Source organism: Trachurus trachurus (genome assembly GCF_905171665.1).
Source record: "Trachurus trachurus genome assembly, chromosome: 20".
NCBI lineage: Eukaryota > Metazoa > Chordata > Actinopteri > Carangiformes > Carangidae > Trachurus > Trachurus trachurus.
Genome location: NC_139911.1, coordinates 8,344,243 through 8,361,826, shown reverse-complemented (window position 1 = coordinate 8,361,826; position 17,584 = coordinate 8,344,243). Strand labels below are relative to the sequence as shown.

The following is a 17,584-nucleotide window of genomic DNA, read 5'->3' as shown; positions in this document are numbered from 1 at the left end:
CTAAACATTATTTGATGCTACGCCCCATCACTGGTGTTTACTCACTCTGCCTCCGTCTCTCTCTTTTCTAGGTCATGTCTCGTCTCTCTCTCATTATCCATGCTGTCATCACCATATTCAGATTTGCTCTTCCGTTTCATTTTAGAGGCCTTTAAATATGAAACGTAGCTGCTAGTTTTTGCTCATAAATGTCTCAGTAAGTGCTGATGTGCCAGGACTGCTGCCTTCTATGCAAAACCAACACAAACACACACACACACACACACCCTCCCCCATTCTTACTCACATTTGCACACATAACTTGTATCTCCTTAAGCCTAAAAAAAAAAAAAAGCGGATGGGTTGCTTTCAGATTTGATATAGCTAGAGATAATATCATTAGTATGCATGATGTTAAAGGGAAAGGGGGGGATTAGGAACGGAGAAAGATGGTGAGGTAACCTTCCTGCCAGCCAGTCAGCCACTGAACCAGCCAGCCAGAGAGCGAACATTGCTGAAAAGCGAAGAGAGTCAATTTACTAATCCCCCTGCCTGTCAGGAGATCTACAGGTACCTGCTCCGGCAGCCCGCCACTGGAAGAAAATCTTGGATCTGACTCAATGTGTTTCCATGTGCACGTGTGTGTTTGGGTATGTTTGTGTCTGCTCGAACAGGCTCGTGAGTCGAAAACAAACAATGAGCATATTTGTGTTTACTTTTGGTTTTTTTTTTAACCTTTGTGACAGACGGTCCAACGCGACCACAACAAACATGTTACCTGAGCGCCAGTCAGCGGTGATAATTGTGACGGGATCCAAACGGACAGATGAAGAGATAGGGAGTGAAATTAGACGGAAACGCCCACACACATACTCAGCTGTGCATCTGAATCAAACTCATGCTGACTCACCTGCGCTGCTGCGGCACTATAAAATGACATCACCTCGTTTTTTTTTTTTCCTGTAACAGGAAATGCCCAACGCAGAGCTGAACCGATGCCATGGCAACCGAGCAAGCTCCGCCGACTGTGAGATTGAGTTTAAAGCGCTGAAAAGGGCAAGTAAGTGGACCTTGAATTAAGATTAATGTGTGAAAAACAACAGCAGCAAAAGCAAAACAACAAGATCAAACCATAAATGAACCATAGGAAGACGGAGTAAACATCCACTGTTGTTAGACATTATCAGAACAATGTTTACTGGGAAAGCCAAGGGGCAGAGCGAACTGATACTGTGAAGAAAAAGAAAGACACACCCATAGATAAACAAGTATCTTAATAAATTTCCTGTTTTCCATCAAAAATATTGCGTTTTTTCTGCTCTGTGAAGGCCTCCCACACTGGATGGCGCAGTAGCTGTCGCTTATATTGCTAAATATAAGCATGTTAACATGAATGTATGCCTACGTCTACTTTGTTCGCAGGCCAGGAGTCAGTGACTTAAAGGCATCACCGCTGTCCAAACTTAAGAGTGCGCGGTTGACATTTTGATGTCAACATCTAGTTGCAAAATCACAGCAAACAGCTTCCCGCAGCTGCCCTCCTCCCCTTTGATAAACCAGGTTAGTCTGAAAATCTCCTTGACTCAAGTTGTTTAATGACCATAGCTAATGCCGCTGTGCTCTCCCCTCTCTTTGTCTTGTCTGTGTAGCCAGCCTAATCGTTGCTGACAGTCAGCTTTGCTCTTTTATTAGCTCTGCGTCGCTTGCGATCAGTGACAGTGAAGTCAGGCAGCAGGAAGGGCTTGTGTGAACTCAACACCCACTCGGGCCCAACATTCAGACTTGCGCGCACACACGTACACACATTCATATGGACGGGGTGTGCGTAGAGCCTACATGTTCACGTAGAAACTTGTTCTCCTACTAAGCGGAGTCAACACACGCATCTCTCACGTGCATGCAAATGAACATATGCACACATTCTTGCATGCATGCCCATAAATTCACAAATGCACACAAATGCTGGCATGGTGCACATGATTCTCCATGCACACACATTGCTTTCAAAATAACGAAACAGCCTCAACTGGGCAGCAACTGGCCTCCCTGTATGTGGGTCAGGCACAGGCAAAGCTGTATTGATTTTTTTGGCTGTGTGTCTGATTGTGTGCCCCCATTTTAACAAAGCTGACTGCTAATACGACAGCTAGCAAGCATATCCAAACACACGCACACACACACACACACACACTCTCACACACTATCACACTCTCACACACTAATTCACAGATGAGAGGCTCCAGAGTTTGCTAGGCTTTTCTTGTCAGTGCCCACGAATTGGCAGACAATGGACTTGTTTGATAAAGAGAAGGGCTGACATTCGGATGGGTAATTTGTGAGTGACGGGGCAGGAGAGAGGGATGGGGGTGGGAAGGGTGGGTCAGGAATATGCTTCACTCTCTTTAAAGAATGTAACGTCACCCATATGTCCGTCTGCCCTGGTGCATACTTGATGGAGTGGAAGGGCAGGGATGCGAGAGTGCTCTCTCTCTCTCTCTCTCCCTCTCTTTCTCTCTATTTCCAGTCTATTTTGCTGACAAGCCTTTCTTCCCTCTCTGGTGCAGAGCAAAAGCTTAATGCTGTTTTGTCTATTGCATTAAACCATGCAGTGGCCATTTAGGACACTATGTGGGCCAGAGCACAGAGAGAGAGGGAGAGAGAGAGAGATGGCTTTAAAACCTGTCCTCCATAGCTCTGAGGTCAGAGCGGCGCGTAGCTCAGTTACAGTGAAATATTCTAAACATTTTAAAAGCTGATCCTGAATAGGCTGCACCCATCCTTTATTCCAGCGAACGTGCCGCACGTTCCATTTAAGAGCCTTTGAAGAAGCCCTTATTAATCCCCTTAACTGCACGTTTGCACCTCATATTTACCACCGCTGACCTTTTGACCCTAGCCACCGGCTAATGTCTACTGTTGGAAATTGACTAATTTGTGAAATGGCAGAATTTGGGGGTAAAGACCACTTAGAGCTAATGGGCGGCTCATCTGAATATAAGCGCCATACTGAAGGGAGGGCAAGTGCAGGGCAGCAGTGCTACCAGTGTTGGTGAGGTGTATTTGCAAGAATTACCCATCTCAAAGAAGCCAGATATTTCTCCCTCTCACATCAATCTGAATAGCTAAGACTTTCACTGCTTCCATTATCTTGCCATTTGTTATCCTTGTATGCTGTAGGCTTTTTCTCAATTACAGCCATTTATGGTTTCTGGAGTAATTACATCAAACTTGAGTCAGTTACCTGTAAGGTGTGTTCTACTGTAAATTAATTTGGAAGTTTCTGCCTTACTTCCTTTTCATTTGGTAGTAATGGGCTGTACTTGTTCTTATGCAAGACAACCAGAGGGCTGAATGAATTCTGAAGCAGGAAACTGACCTCATGAGGGAGGCAGGCAGAATTTCAAGAGTTCAGAGCAATTCCATTAAAGCCGGGAGACAGAACATGATATGTGACAAAACGATGGCGGGCAAGTTTATTGTGTCAAGCTGGTACATGCAGAAAAATGTACAAAGTAAATTAGAGTTTATTGTCTCTATCATGTAAAAAAAAAAAAAAAATCATTCAGCACATCATTTACATAATAATTATGTTGTATACTGTTGGATATTTCATTTCATTGATTGTGTTCTTGATTTCTGAGTCATTAAATTCCATACAGTTAATTTGTACGATGAAATAATTAACATGGGTGACAGTATAGGTTGAACAAGCAAAAATTCTTGTTAGCGTTTTTGACAAAATGTAAAAAAGGAAATTCTTTTTAAAATTAAACTGAACATTTTTTATGAAGTTGCACATAAAATGTGCACGGCAGCAGCAATACCTGTAAGAACTAATTTGTTTCTAGCTTCCACCCTCTCGACTCACTGTAATTTGAGTACTGTATGTTTCGTTATCTCTGCTACCTTCAGCATATTTAGCCAGCCCTTCATTTGCACTCGTCGTTTAGGGTAACAGCTTATTTAGCCTGTTTATAGATGGCCCCTCAGAGCTAAATTAATAGAAGAGGCTTTGGGGACCATAGAGGAAAGTCATAAGCAAGACTGTAATGTTCATTTGCAACGTAGGGGCTAATTACCAATTTGCCACTCTCCAGTCTTGTTTGATAATACGTTCACGACTCGACTTCTTTTGTGTTTTGGTGCCTGCAAGCGACGTATGACTTTTATACAACAGAGGATGCTTTGCCTCTATCTTCTTTATAACTTCATGTGCTGGAGATATCCAGCTCTTAGAGTTGCCCCACACAGGCCCACGTCTAACGCTCGCTCATGTGAGGACGTGCGCTGCGATTGCCTTCAGCTTTGACGACACTCTCCCCGGCTGCAAATTTTGCCTCGCAAAGAAAAAGAGAGGTAGACACGACAAAAAAGCACTGAATATTAGTCATCACTCTTCAGTTACTCTACAATGATAATGCTGTAAAATGAACGTCAGACTTTCCGTTGTTAGTGGCTTTGAATGAGTTATAGAAAGAAGAGAAGAACTTGAACATCCAATCTAAAAAATATACTTATGTACAGTAAAGACAAGACAAATATTCATTAATTACCATAATTAGTTGTTGGTTATGATTTGAAAGATTAAAGTTACTAAATAGTTCAACTGAAAAGTATAAATACTCTGAGATACCTACATAAATTGCCTTTTTCTGCTGTTGACAGCTTTTCCTCATCTGTCAGAATCTGTAAATGACGAGACAGAAACAGATGCTGGTTCAATCTGCAGGATTTATGTACACTATTTCAACAAATCCGCTGTTTATAAGGCAATTTACCATACAACGCAACCAAATAACACTTTGTCAGAGCCTGACACAAAGTGGAGACACAGAAGTCTGATCTCTGATGGATGTTGAGCTATAATGTGGACTAAGACTTGAGCAATTAAAGAATTAGCAAGCCAGGGCTACAGTGACAACACGCCATCAACTGCATTAACATTGACTCCTGCCTTTTGTGTACTTTTTATCTCTGGTTAAACAACTTCCCCACAGTAACTGTTAATGCTTTTCATCTCACAGCAAACAAAGCGAGTCTGTGGATTATCACGCTTTAGGATCTTCATAATTCAAGTCTGTCCAAGTATGAGTTCTGGGTGTGGCCACTCAAAATTGGCACTTACTTCACATGGCAATATTAAATCAAATTATGTCTCTTTGATTTTTGTCAAGGTAGATTACAAAACATACTCTACATGCCAGCAAACAGTTGCTTTCAGAAGCTATTTTTTTTCTGATGTGAATGAGCTATTAAAGATAGCATAGAAAAGGATGAATAACATGAATGGATACAATAGCCCTAAGGCCCAAGCCCACTGAAAGATCAATGAGTTCACTTTTAGCGTTCGTTTTAGGGTGCAAGATGTTTTGCAAGATGTTTTTGGCACAAACGGCAGCCATGCTGGGCAATGGCTTCCAAATAACAAACCAGCAGCAGGAGTTAGCAGATGATACTGGTTTTTATGTTATCTCACAAAATAAATTGGGGAAAAGTGAACTGCAGTAGGTTATACATGGCTTACAATGTAGTACTTCTTCATTTACAGCAAGCTAATAATACAGCGTTGTTGTTTTTTTCACAGCTAGCTATTCACATGAGTATTTTATGTGATTTCAGGAATTTGGTGTTACAGTAGCTGGCTTGATCTCATGACTTTAGTTTCCCCTAAAGGCAGTTATTATTTTTTTGTTTTTTTGCCTGCAGCTTGTTTTTCATGTTGTTAAGACTGGAGCAATGAGGGAAAGAGTGGTGGGTGTAAGTCTTCTTTTGACATAAATACTGATTGAAAACAAAATTACATGACACAGATGGAACTGAATGGACAACATCCAGTGGGTTCAAGAGGCAAACGTCGAAACTTCTGCATCTAAATGTGTCCTCACTTTGCCAGTGCATTAATATGTCAGTGCACACACACAGTAGTAAACCCAGCGTTGAATCATTAACTGTAGGAAATAGATCATTAAAAGTTAAAAAGAGATCTAGGTTAAACTCACACAGTGAACATTATACCCTTTAAAAAACTTAAAAGGCAAGAGGCAGAGGACACGCAGTCTATGAATAGTCCAATGAGCTTGGCTACTGCCCTGAAGGTCAGTGATGCATGTCCATTGAAGACAAGCTCGGCGGAGTTGGTCATTGACAAGACATTTACATTTCAAACATTCTCAAAGATATTTAGGCAGATGTGTTGGTTAGCTAGTGACCTGGGAGAGCAGGGTTGACTCACTTCTGGTGAGCAGCTGCTGTTACAACAGGAGTTTAACTCGGACAAACCATTTCCTGGTATGTTAATTCCAGCCATTAGGAAGTATGGACAGGGGGACAATGTTTTCCAAAGTGGGGCCCCTCATCCACACACACCCACTCCTCTCTCCTCATTACAGCTATCCCTTTCCCAAGTGTGTTTTCTTCAGGATGAGACTTTACAGGATTAATTTTCCGCGTGAATCCATGAAGGCGTGCAGATATTTCTTAACTATTCATCTGGCTTCAGAGCAAATGCTGAGTGTCAGAGCTAAAGAATTAACATTAACGTTATCCACTTGCACGAGATATCCATAGTTACTTGCAGCAAAGATACACATCTCCTCTATGGGAGCAAGACAACAACTATCCTTCTTCGTGTGCATGATCATGTTTTGATTCCGAGTGGAGGGTTAGTGGAGAGAGGAGGGGCTGTTCACAGATGAGGCCGCTGTCAATGTGTTAGAGAGAGAGAGAGAGAGAGAGAGGAGGAGAGGGAGATCTGACAAGGCAAGTGGTTTCATAGTATAGCAGCAGGGGGCGGGGTATCATCCGACAAGTTGAGATGTGTTTTCAGCACATATTTATATGCTATTATATATGTCAATACATATTGTCAAGGATATTCTGTAAGTAGTAGTTGCATGACCTTTGCATTGACCCCCCCGCCCCATAACTTGGGTAAAGGTCATCTGTACCCAGTGAACCATCTGACAGCAGGCCTGATTAATTCACACTGGATTACATCATCTTGAGCCAGCGAAAAATGCAAATTGTACTGTAAACAGGTTAATAAAGCTTATATGGAGACATTTTTTTGGCACAGCATTCACAGGAAGATATTTTCCCCTGCTTCTACATGAGCTGAAACTTTCCTTCTTGTTGGACAAGCAACAGTAGAATATACAGTGGTTGTAACTGTCCTGATGCAGTGGCAATTTTCTGCAAAGAAAAAATAAATCTTTAGCTTCCCATCAATAAATGGCATACTTTTGCCTTTGGCAGTGTCAAATATTTTTGCAGCGAGAAAATGAGAATGACAAGTGACAGGGAATGCACGAGCGAGATGCACTGACATGTATCGAGGTCTGTCCAGACTTTAATATAGTAAATTACCACATTAGCAACTTGGTTGACACAGGAACAAGAAAGAGTGAATTTAATTTTCCAGTGGCTGTATGTCAACAAAACATATCAGCTATTTTCATATTGTTGTGAAATAATTGGTCAGAAAACAGGGTTTAGTTCTCTATAAACAGATTTCTGTTAAATTTTCCATTTAACTTTCTAGTAGACGGCATGATATGATTATGATGCCAATGACAAATAGTTGAAGGTACAGACGTGTAAATAAGGTCAAGGATTTATAATTATGATATGTAATAAAACTAGCCTTAGAGTAAATCTACAGCTTTATAACAGTATCTAGAAGACCATGTGTCTAATATTAAATAACACTGAGGGTACTGTTAAAAGAAAAAAATAAAATAAATAACAACCGAGAATGAGGAAGACGACTCCTGGGCCCACTGACTACTCCCACTTTTTAACTCTAACAAAGTTTACTTGTCAGATCTGGTTGCTGACCATCCATCATCATCATCGGGTATATCTGGTCACTGAACCCATCTACAGAATTGACTGCATTTACTCTGACCTGCAAGAAAGAACAGGCCACTCCACAGGCTGTTATAGCTTTCAGAAACCACCACCGCTGCTGCAACTCCGCCACTGTTACGACAGCAACAATCCCATATTGTCATTACGCCACCTCTGGGGAATTAAGCAGCATGGACTTACGGGCGCCTGTAATCACCTCGCTTTACAGCAAATGACAGGCATGAAGCACAGAGGTGATTATCAAGTCAAGGAAGATGGACAGACCTGCAAAGTAATTAAATGTTGGCTGTCTTGACACTTGTTTCTGTGGTTACCATCTTTATCTAATACAGTCTTACCCTTGTGCTATAATCTGGTACTCTTAAAAGCAAAATTTGTGGAGAGTTTCCCTAATGGAAATAATTATTTTCATACATAAATCTACATGTTGAGGCTTTGGTGCTTCCTTTTTTGTATTAAAAGTCAAAATAGAATAGTATTTAACATAAACCCATTGATTAATCCGCAAACGCATGAGTAGCTACATCATTATCCCCTTTTTGTACATCATGTGAATCATCCGAGGCGAGGGTGAGTATAATGACTGTATCGTATATCCTATACATATTGACCCTTTGAGCCACTGACACACCACTGCCTGTGGCCGCTTGATCTTTAAGCGGGATCACAAGAGCCTCGCTGTGCGATGACATCACCAAATCTCAGAGTGAATGACAAAGAAAGATAACAATGTATTTATAGCAGCAAAGTTTCGTCCCAGCCATTGTCTAATTCCCTCAAGTGTTTTGTGCGTGAACTCACAGCGTAGTCATCAGAGGGGCAGCGTCTCAGCCTGTCAGAAGCCACTTAATAAATCTTTGTCAAAGAGGAGTCGGTCGCATGCGAGATACCCCTTGTTGGTCAGCAAGATGTTTCTCAAACACCCCCACCACCCCACCCCTTGCTCTCAATTTCTCTGAGATCATGCCCTAATGATGACCCTAGGCTCACTTTTAATCACTATTTGCATTGCCCTTTTAACAATTATTCCACTCCTCTGCACAATTTTAACTCTAGAAGCATGAGATGGATTCCTGTCATTGTTAACAGCCTTATAGACACAGTCGTTTGGGGCTACGTCCGTTTTTTTCCTTTTCTTTCCTCACAAGATATGATGCATTTAAAGGCAATGACGAAAAACTTAGGAGAAGAATTGACGTCTTTGACTTTTCCTCCGTGTATCACTTATGCTGTATCATGCAAGGCGAAGCTTCCTTCATTCCAGAGCACTTGTTCCCAAGTTTGCAAAAAAGTTGAAGCCTCACATATAAGCCTTTTTTTTCTGTCACTCACTCCCACTCTCTTACGAGACAGCGTGAACTCTGTGGTCAAAGAGGAAGCAAAACAAGGATGATGGAAATAACTTGAGAACCAAAAAATCTAAATCGAACTAAATGACACACTGACTGGCTGACATTAAGTGTCATACTGAAATACTCTCTTCCAGTATGTTGCTTGTGTTTATACAAGCAACATACTGGAAGAGAGTATCTGATATGTTGATATCAGCAGTGGATAAATTGCGAAAAATGACATTGAAAAGCATGGAAAACGTAAGATTTTTATGACTTGTCACTGTAACAATGATTTGACCTTTGACCTTTTAAAATTTTGAATTTTAAGATGTAAAATCAACAGTGTGAAGTCTGTGATGTGAGATTTTTATAAGTTCAGAATCCAAGGAGTGGGTTTGTAATACTGCAGCGCCACATTTATGTTTGAGTAATCTACATGTGAATAATAAAATAGCCTTCAAGGTTTATGCATTTTTCCCCTTCGCAGGCCGCGTTATTAATAGCTTCATCTTTCTTGTCGCCTTAAATACTGGATGAAATATTTTGACAAGTTCATAGCAGAGGGAGGGAGGTACAGGCCAAATAAACATTTGTTTTAATTCATCATTTAATTTTGAATTAAAGATGGCGTTACAGCCCACTGGCCTTTCTCTGCGGATCTCACGTCACCTTGAGTCAAAAGGTCTCATATCGCTCCCTCTAAGTCACAACTGTATCTATTTAAGGAAAATCTTTACAGAGATAAATTATTTTCTTTCTTTTCTTTGACCTTGTGAGCAAACTACAAAAAGCCGACCGATCGATCGCTACCCTCTGAAGATGCCGCCGCATTTTTTAGAATTAACAGTGAAGAAGAAGAAGAAAAAAAAATAGAAGTCAAGCCAGATGAACAGCTGTATTGAGATAAACCGTCACCCCCATATGCTGAGGGAAAACAATCTCTGCACATTATGGAGACTGAAGATGAAAAAAAAAATACACTTAATCAACTAACATTGATATTACTTCTGGCAATTAGGAGCATGCTGGTAATGATATGAGTTTTCAGCTGTAAATAATTATGCTGCCTGCGGGCCATACTTTAATTCTTGGCTGTATCTATAAACAATAATCAAACCAACAGCAGCAGGCTAAAAGTTGGAGATTTGTGGTTTGCAGAGCAGCGGTTGAGGAGCAGCTTATTGGAGCCCTGTGGTGATGCCAGTAGTCAGGGTCACCTTCAGGTGCTCTCTCATCTGTACGCCAGTGTGCTAATGCACAGCCGTATTGATCAGCCCCCGTGTGTGTGTCAGAGCATACACACATGCAGGTGCACACAAGGATCACACACATGAGCTTACAGTACACACGGGGCACTGGGTTACATGCATGTGTACTGCAATCGGCTGTGGATACAAGGACAGGCCAAATACACATGGGAGTCAGGAAGGTTTTGTGTAAAAACTCAACTGTAATTTGTATTAAATATGAAAAACACAGTGTTAATGGATTTATTTAAACACTTTAACATATTTAGTTGTTCTCAGTTTTATTGTGAGTATAGATTTTTTCTAATACTGTTGCTTTGAATGCTTTAAAATTCATTTTTGTAATTGTAAAGTGATGCAGGTTGCATGTGGTAGAGCCAAACTGTAACAATCTTAATGTGCATGTTTGCTGCATTGCGCTGAACACACAGCTGGAGAAAAAGAAAAAAAAACTTATAGGGACTTGACAGCTAACTTTTACTCACTGTCAAACAGGAAGCGGCAGCCTGCTGATGTGTAAGAACTAAGATGAAGTGCATAATTAAGGATACATATGAAAGCAAGCACTGGGCCTGAGATTAATTAGGTGTGTGTCAATACCCTCATCAATATCCGATTAACTAATGACACATGGCCCAATGAGGGCTATTGATCTTCTGCAAGTCTGCTGTGTTAATAGGTTGAAGCCAACACTCAGATGGAAAGCTGACAGAAAATTGAGAGGAGGGTTTCACAGCGTGCGCTCACTGGACGTACGTAAGGCCCTAAATACAGCAAAATCAGAAATGTCCCCTCAGTCATGAGCAGTCAAATCACATTCATGTAATGCGGTCTCGTGGGATTCCAGTGATTGCTGTGACCACAACTGAACTTATCCAGCTTTGCAAGAATTCCCATCCTTTTAGTGATAATTAAAAATGACCCCAAGGATTCCCCTCCCCTAAAAGAATGAAAAAAAAAGGACTCAATCTAGATTAATGGTGGTGGAATGGCCAACATCATAAGTTAGCCCCTTTATGATAATGATTGTAATGATAATAATGAACACTTGGATGAAGGATGAACAATCCCCTGTCCTGGAGTTGAATCCCTATACAGGTTAATTAGGTAAGATAACATCATTAGCCACTCTCATGCCTGCACAGAGAATTAATTGGATAAGATGGAGATTTAGGTCTAAATTTAATCGCATAAATGATCAACGACAACTTAGACGAGAAATGGGAGGTCCCAATCGGTGGGCATCTTATTTAGATCGAACATAACCAGCTTAATGAGCAGAAAGGATCCCAGTGCTTCGTATTAGAGGTGCCGCATTAGAGGCCCCTTTGCTCGGACTGCATGGGTTAAAATGAGCATCCGTGATGTATTATTGTGCCTTGTTAACTTCTGATTGTTTATTGTGAGATTGTATACGGTCTCCCTCACAGCAGCCATTGTGAACTGCAGATTAAACAAAGATATTCACCATCGCTGATCCACGTGAGCAATCTCTCTTCTTCAGTTGAAAAGGCCACCAATGGCCTGATGGCTTCGCAGTCTGACTGTTGGTTCTAAAGGAATCATTATAGCTCGTGATCTCTTCTAAAGGGGACATTAGTGTTAATATGCCTTATGCCAAACGTGAGCAGACCAATCCACAGGGCGCTGTTTACCTATCCTTCACAGCAGCTGTAAAGCTCGCCGCGTTGTCTTTGGCTGAGAGACACGTTTGTGCGGAGCTCCCTCTAAATAATGCATGGGGGAGCTTTTGTAGGAATTGTCATATTCTATACATAATGGATGTTTACAAAGCAGTGTGAGTACTTTACTTTCAGTTTTGGGGGGAGGTCATTGTTCTTGGCGCTGAAAGGTGACAAAGCAGCTGGTTTTACCAGTAATATCTCCGTTCTGGTAGGACAATAAGTGAAGGAGCAGCATGCCACTCTCCACATTAATAATGAAACATCATTTAAAAGGCAAACAGTTGACAGCATATGGTGGATGAGACTATCACCCAGATGTAACTTTATCTTGATACAGCTTAAACCCTTAAAATGAACCGTCACGCTCAGTGGTCTTGGTATGATTCACATGTCATAGGGTTAAATAAGGCACAGTTCCTCCTTGAATTCATGTGATTTTCTGCTTTAATATACTGTACAACATTTTAGTCAGAAGATACTGAGAAATCTGAGATTCCAATGATGTATTTTGAACATTTGAAAGATGTATAATTTAATCCAGACTTTCTGTTGCACTTTTTCTTTCAGCGAGTGAAAGTGAACATGAGGAGGTTACCTGACACTGTGTGTGTGTGTGTGTGTGTGTGTGTGTGTGTGTGTGTGTGTGTGTGTGTGTGTGTGTGTGTGTGTGTTGTTGGGCACTGCATCATCATCGCCTTGACGACTGCAGTGTAGCTGAACATGGAGAGAAAGAATTTGGGCCTCACAAGGTAAAATACCTTTAAATCCTAAACAATAACAATATGCATGTATAACGTGATATGTGAGTAATCTGTCATAGATATGGGTTCTAATGCAATAGGATCAAATGACATGTTTTTTTAGTGAGACCTGTGCTAAAGACATTACCTGAATGAAACCTACCTGAGCAAAAAGCACTTTGAAAAACATGCATAAAATGCAATAAACTTGCATGAATTCACTCAGTGTACCTTTGTTAACTCCACAGTACACTGCTGATATATACACACCTTTGTGAGTGCACTCGAAAGTGCAAAGAGTACATTTAGAGTAAATATGCATGTGAAACGTCTCCATTGCCAAGTGACGAAGAAAAACTGCCCTTTTTCTACCCTTATTGTCGGCTGTGCAAAGATCTCTTGTCTTGAGGGAAACCGACTGTTGTCAAACATTAAGAAAAGGCCTCTGTCCACAACCAGATAAAATATTCTTTAGTGCACGGTGCCCTGTCCCTCAGTGACTATTGAATTACATCCCTTATCTGTGTTCATGAAAAGGAAAAAAAAAAAAGAATGTCAAAGGAAGATTTCAGGTCACATGCCATAGAAGAGGGGAAGTGCCTTGTCTAGTGCAACACAGACCACACTGTCATTCTGGATTAGGGCTTGATTGAGTTTAGGTGACTAGATGACAGAGGAGATGGTCATTCTGAGGGCAGGAAAGGGAGATGGAAAAACAGGTTGCAGGTCAAATGTAGTATCATGCCATTTTAGATGTCAATGCACATATTTACTTTGTAACTATTTAGTAGTTTTGGTACAAACTGTCTTATGCTAAGTAGTAAGAGATAAGATATATATATAATATATATAATTTCCCCTTTAATTATACACCTTGTTAATTTATTGCAGGCTATAAAAATGCTCAAAAGGTCAGTTGAATTTTGGTGTCTGACAGAAGGCCAGAGGGCCATCGATTGATTGAAGGAGGTATTGTACAAAATTTAGCATAATTCTAAAAAACCTCAAAACTAGTTTGTGGAGAAAGAAGGTCAAAAGAGCAATCAATTGACGGCAGCGTTGTCTTTCTGCAGTTCAACTCTGACCAGAGCTGCTCACTCCAAGCACGTTGTTGTGATTAAACAGAGAAATAGTTCTGCTGTGTGTGTATGGCTACAAGTACATTTGCAAGGAAAAAACCTGAATGGATAATTAAGCTGCATGCTGGGCTCGTGCTCGCGTTGGTGTATTGTTAAATAACCAAATGAGATAATTTAACACAGCAGTAAACTCATGCCTGGCTATCTCTTCAGACTGATGCTAACTCCACAGAGAATGTTTTCCTTTCTAGGACGTAGTTGTACACACTGCAACATATCCACATATGGCTTTTGACAGGATGCCTGAACCCCAAGAAGAAAAGTGAGTCAGTAATTTTGGTCAGCAATAGTGTTGGCAATCGTATTGGATAAGGAGCCAGTATTTGGCAGGAGGCATTCAGTTTTAACAACTAATGGATGTATTTTTCTCACAGCATCGCAATTTTACAACCTGTATAAAACATTTGCACACACACAGACACACACATACGCACGCTCTATTAGTAACCCAGAAAAAAAGTTGAGCAAATTAAAAACAGGAATGTGAGGGTGTCTTTAATTCAATAAAATACACATGTAAAGGAAATGCTGCAAAGTACCTCTTTATCTAAAAGTATTATCCTTCTTTTGTGTAGTTGGTGATAAGCGCGATTGGACACGAATAGAAACAGCTGGAATTATGGCTAAAGTGTTTTCCTCTCGCCACTTCCACAACTGTTTTTTTTATTTTTTATTTTTTATTTATTTATTTATCTTTTTTTTGTGGGCCGTGATAAGGTGCAGGGATATCCTGTGGTCTTTGCCTAGTTAATGTGTACGGACCGCACACTGGCTCTACTTTCACTGAGTTATTACGCCGAGTGTAATTTGAAACAATTACAAAAACATTGGCCCACTTGTTACAACACTCATTTTCCCTCACATAGACAAACCACAGATTCAATAGCTTTACATGTTTTTCAATCACACCCAGTGGAGCAGTGTTCAGTGTGAAAAAGTATAGCATTTCATCCTAGCTCGCATGGTATGGGATAATCTTTCACATTTTGCCTGGGGTTTGTTTTGCTATTTCAGCAGAAACTTGTGCAAGCCATGTGAATTACCATAGGAAAAGATGATAAAAAACCAAATGATATTGTATCAGATATAAATGAATAAACTATTTGAATGATCAGGGCAAATAATTTATCTCTGATAATAAATGGTGTTTATTGTCCTTTATACTCTGAGATGCATTGCAGAGATAACAGTTTTAAACACACAAGCAGGAGGGAGATAATATAACAACGCTTGGAATGAAGGATTCTGTGCTGCACACTAAGCTATTAAAAGAGCTCTTTTACAGATTTTAGCTCTAATAACATCAACAAACTTTGAATTATAGGGCATCTTTAAAATTGTAGATTAAGTCAATAGCGTATTTTACTTATGCGCCTTACAGATTCTTGGAAGCAGCACAGATTTATCTTGTTTTGACAGACTTCTCGTCATATTTTCACACATTCTGTTTCGCAGTTGCTGCCATTGTTCAGAGATCGCGGTCACCCAGTGATGATCTTTTGCAGTTTGCAGAGATGGACACCTTTGGCAGTGTGAGTACAATTTCACTTCTGGCCCCCTCATAGCAGCGTAGCTGAGCACATGGAGGTCAGGCCAGCATATACCTCCATCCCTCTCTCTCTCTCTCTCTCTCTCTCTCTCTCTCTCTCTCTCTCTCTCTCTCTCTCCCTCTCTCTCTCTCTCTGAAGGTGCTGGTGCAGTCTGACCATTGACATTTAGCATTCCTCCGCGCTGCCTCTGGGTTCTCAATGGGGGATTGAGGGGTGCAGAGGCCAGTGCCTGGTTCTCAAGGGTAAAAACAAAAAGGCTCTTGAAAATCCCAAGGAGTTCCCATGATCCCAGGAAAGACCTTGATCCGACCTGTGTTAGATTTCCATTCCACGCATTAGGGCACAAAAAAAGTACATATTTGGCTGATTTATTTTGTCTTTTGCGCTGGATTTCGGACAGATAATTGAAATGTTTTGGCTGACTGGCGCTGAAATATTTGGCATGGTGATTTGGCAATAATAAAAAAAAAATGTTGAAGTTTGGCAGTTTAGTCCATTAAGGTCTATCATTTTCATGATTATTCATGGTCTTCACAGACATTTTCTTAGTCAGTGCAGAAGCTTGTAGTGACATTTTATGGTGGAAAGTTTTCAAAGTCATTTTTCAAGGTTTTTCCCAGTAACATACATAATCTGTTAGCATCAAAGGAGCACACATGCATAAATAATTGACTAATTCACTTAAAGGGGGCCAGCGTAGATTAATTAAGCTTGAATACTAATTATGTTTTCTGTCTACACCAACTGACGCGGTCGTTGTTTAATTAGAAACTGTTGGGTCAAAATTGCTGTGCACGTATAAGGCTGCTCTATAAATTAAGACGGTTTCACCATTTTAAGGGTAGAGCTGGGCTTTGAAACAAAATGCTAACCTTATCTTTCAGGGTTTAAATAAAGATGCTTTGTAGATGTTTTCATTATTTTTGTGACATTTTACATAAGATGCCTTTTTTAATTATGGGGATAGATAAAAAGAGATTATATAAACATGAAAACAATATCAACTTTAATGTTTTTTATTGATTTACCAAGGCATTCACACTCACTCAGCTGCATCATGCATTTTGATTTCATCCCAACCCATCAAGACGTATAATCATCTATATTAAGAAATGGTTTGATGCAGCTGTCAATATGTCTATATGATGATTCACATTGAAATTTGCAACTCTAATTAACACACTTAGGGATAGGGAAATGCACTCATTTTTGAGTATAAATTAGAAGTAAAAGGAAAAGACAAAACATGTGCAGATATCTCTATGTAAAGCTCTTAAGACTCTTGTCATTTCCAGAAGCACTCTTGTCCTTGACTCCTTCGCCTGGTGCACAGGGTGCTTGTCTGGAAATGGTAGCTTGAAGTAGCTTCTGTGAAGACGAGGTTGTCTACACTCCCCTGGCAAACCGCGCACACAGGGACAGAGGAAGACAGCTCAAAGCTGGGGCCTTGTTTACAGCAGAGTGGGGAAGAAAACAGGCAGACGTAAATGAGGGTTGACGGTTTCATGAAGCACAATTGGTTGATGGCAGATTCAATGTGACTGGGCTGAACTGGGCGATGATCCGTACAGTATGCAAAATTCACTTTCTAGCTTGTCTGTGCCCACCAGCCCCTAGCAGCAAGCGGTCTTCCCCAAGCCCTTCTAGCTATGCCTGTGAATGTAGCAAGAACTGAACAAGGAATTGTTGTGTTCAATTCCTTTTGACAACAATCACATTTAAAAAAGGAAGGAAAGAAAAAAAAGTCATGGATTTTTTTTATTTTGTCACCAGTTAAAAATGATTTTTTTCTCATGTTCCCTGCAAAGTAAGCATTTTGTCTGCTACACAGCAAAGGAATGAGGTTTATGCAAGCATGTGTGGATGCCTTCATATGACAAGAGAATAAACTCAGAGGCTATTGCGTTATGCTACTTTATATGTATGTTGTAATATATCCAAATTTCTTGGCACATGGTTTTGATGCAGCACCAACAGTTTTGCATATTTAAGTGCAATGTGACAGGCACATTTTTTTTTTTTTTTTCATGAAATCTCTGCC

General features: G+C 40.4%; 1 protein-coding gene across 1 annotated transcript in view; it reads left to right on the top strand.

The window, feature by feature from the left end:
* Nucleotides 1–951: 951 nt before the first annotated feature.
* ofcc1 (orofacial cleft 1 candidate 1) overlaps nt 952–17,584 on the top strand; it is a gene marked incomplete at both ends in the record, with an annotated part of 92,322 nt that continues 75,689 nt past the window's right edge. The window contains 2 exons of the mRNA XM_083995263.1: nt 952–1,039; nt 15,449–15,525. Coding sequence (XP_083851389.1) covers nt 952–1,039; nt 15,449–15,525 — 165 coding nt within the window. The remainder of the gene's footprint in view (nt 1,040–15,448; nt 15,526–17,584) is intronic.